The sequence below is a fragment of the Arachis hypogaea genome, chromosome 9 (genome assembly GCF_003086295.3).
Source record: "Arachis hypogaea cultivar Tifrunner chromosome 9, arahy.Tifrunner.gnm2.J5K5, whole genome shotgun sequence".
Lineage (NCBI taxonomy): Eukaryota > Viridiplantae > Streptophyta > Magnoliopsida > Fabales > Fabaceae > Arachis > Arachis hypogaea.
In genome coordinates, this window is record NC_092044.1 from 83,321,526 (window position 1) to 83,324,360 (window position 2,835).

A 2,835-nucleotide genomic window follows, 5' to 3' on the forward strand; every position below is an offset into this window, starting at 1 on the left:
GGTGAATCATATTTCTACTACATGATAGAAATAAAAAGAGGCTTTTCTTTTTTTGTTTTAACTTCAATTATCTAGCTCCTTATAATTTATATTATGGCCACTTTCATAGCTCCTTATAATTTATATTATGGCCACTTTCATTTCACTTTTTGCCAGATGGAGCTGATATTTGATAGTTTTTCGTAAATAGCGAGAAGTAATATGCACTACATTTAAGTGAATTTTAAAATTGTTCCACACATACTTGAATTACACGTAAATTCTACTAATATAAAAATTAATTTCTGTCAAATTGTTCCTTTTATATTTTAGATAATGATCGAACTGGTCGCTAAATTATTAAATTGATTAAATTAGTCCTCCAATTTTAAATAGTTAATTAACTTAATCGTTTTATCAGTTGACTAGTCAATAACATTAACGAAATTGGCGAAAAGCTAACAGGGAACACTTTAACATATTATTAAGCAAGTTAATATGATACAAAAAATATTTTAAATATAAATTTTTAAATATCATTTTAATAGTTTACCATCTTGTTGTTTCTGGTGATAGAAGCACAAGCGAAGTTGTATCATTCTTCTTATTGAATATTGATCTCCAATGCCGCCAATAGAGAATGCTGGAGACATTTATTCTTGAAAATTTTTAAGTGTACCAGGACATTAATATTTTAATAATTTTTAATTATTAATTTTAATTATAAAAAATACATATAATATATATAATTAAAATGTTAAAATTCATTAAATAATTTTTAACTATTAATTTTAATAAAAAAAAATATAATATATATATAATTAAAATTTTAAAATTCACTAAAATATCAATATACCAATATATTTAAAAACTTTTCTCTCTATTCTACCTTTTGATTTTCGCATCTTTTATCCCCAGTAAAGAACTCCAAAAACTACTATATTATTATGGATACCAATTCAATTTTCTACCATTTGATTTTGGCATCTTTTATCCCCAGTAAAGAACTCCAAAAACTACTATATTATTATGCATACCAATTCAATTTTCTATTCTCACTACTATATATAAATTATAAACATGTCCATCGTCACCAAGCCCCACTCACTCGTAATAGACCAACTTCCGGTGGTAGATAGTAACTAAAAGAAATGCAGAACGTCAGCAATGATCTCTTCGACGTCATAATCGTAGGCGGCGGCGTCATGGGGAGCGCCACCGCCTACCACGCTTCCAAGAGGGGGCTAAAGACCCTTCTCATAGAGCAGTTCGACTTCCTCCACCACCGTGGCTCCTCCCACGGCGAGTCTCGCACCATTCGCGCCAACTACTCCAAACCCTACTACTACCCTCTCGTCATGGAGTCCTATACCCTCTGGAAGCAGGCCCAGGCCCAAATCGGCTACAACGTCTACTTCCCAGCCCACCAACTCGACATGGGCCAGGCCCATGACCATACACTACTCAAAATCCTCGAAAACTGCAGTAACCACGGCATCCCCCACGAGGTCCTCAACCGCTGCCAGCTGGCAGACAAATTCTCGGGCCGCATCGACTTCCCCGATGACTCCATCGGGATCTTGAACGAGTTCGGCGGCGTCATAAAGGCGACGAAAGCCGTAGCCATGTTCCAAACCCTAGCACACAAAAACGGCGCCGTTCTGAAAGACAACAAAGAGATCACGGACATAAAGAAGGACGAAAGAGGCGTCGTGGTGGTTTCGGCCTCCAACAACGAAACGTTTTGCGGCAAGAAATGCGTGGTAACGGTGGGAGCGTGGATGAGCAAACTGGTAAAAAAGGTGAGCGGAGTAGAAATACCTATAAAGCCAGTGGAGATTCACGTGTTTTACTGGAGGGTGAAGGAGGGGCACGAAGGGGATTTCGCGATAGGTGGTGATTTTCCCACGTTTTCGAGCCACGGTGGGTTGCACGTGTTCGGAACGCCGTCGTTGGAATACCCGGGTTTGGTGAAGATTGTGGTTGATAGTGGGGATAAGTGTGACCCGGATAAGAGGGAGTGGGGTCCGGGGGTGAGGATGAATGAGCTGAAAGAATGGATCAAGGAAAGTTTTAACGGTTTAATTGATTGGAGGGAGCCGGTGGTGAAGCAGGCTTGCATGTACTCAATGACACCGGATAATGATTATGTTGTTGATTTCTTGGGGGGGCAGTTTGGGAAAGATGTTGTTGTAGGTGGCGGGTTTTCGGGTCATGGGTTCAAGATGGCTCCGGTTATTGGGAGGATTTTGGCTGAGCTAGCCGTCGATGGGGTCCCATCTGGCGGGACTGATATCAGTCCCTTTGGAATTGGAAGGTTTAACAGCTCACAAAAATGATTTTACTCTGCTCTATTTATTTACTAAAAAAACAAGAACGACAAAGTGATGTAAATTCACTAGTAAGCAGTGGAGTAGCTGATAAGTCAAGGATCTAGATAAGTTACTTTACTAATAATATTTATTTGGTAATGTTAAAGAAATAATAGAAAAAGTCATTGTTATAATGACAATTAATAAATATTAAATATAAGGTAATAATGATAATTAATAAATGTTAAATATAAGGTAAGATATTATTATTTTTTATTATTTTTCTTTAGTTACTAAATATTTTTGTTTTGGTATTTATTTAAAATGTTTTTTTAGTTGTATTTTTTTTAATAGTAGTATGTTTTCTAAAATTGTCTTGCTCCATTCTTCAATAATTGTGTTGAATATTAAAAAAAAAGAGAAGAGAAATCTATAAAAAGACATGAAAAAAACATATAATATAAAAATTTATTATTTGAATTCTCCTTTTTTTTTATATGACCTAATTAGTTTAATGGATATTAAGAATATTTGATAAATTTGT

General features: G+C 35.6%; 1 protein-coding gene across 1 annotated transcript; it reads left to right on the plus strand.

The window, feature by feature from the left end:
* The first annotated feature begins 626 nt into the window (after positions 1–626).
* On the plus strand, positions 627–2,570 carry LOC112711114 (probable sarcosine oxidase). The gene has a single exon (XM_025763675.3). The coding sequence runs from the start codon at positions 1,131–1,133 to the stop codon at positions 2,316–2,318; it is 1,188 nt and encodes a 395-aa protein (XP_025619460.1). The 5' UTR covers positions 627–1,130; the 3' UTR covers positions 2,319–2,570.
* The last annotated feature ends 265 nt before the right edge of the window (positions 2,571–2,835 follow it).

Excerpts from the sequence above, each read along its gene's own strand:
- LOC112711114 (XM_025763675.3), top strand. The coding sequence starts at position 1,131 with ATGCAGAACGTCAGCAATGATCTCTTCGACGTCATAATCGTAGGCGGC.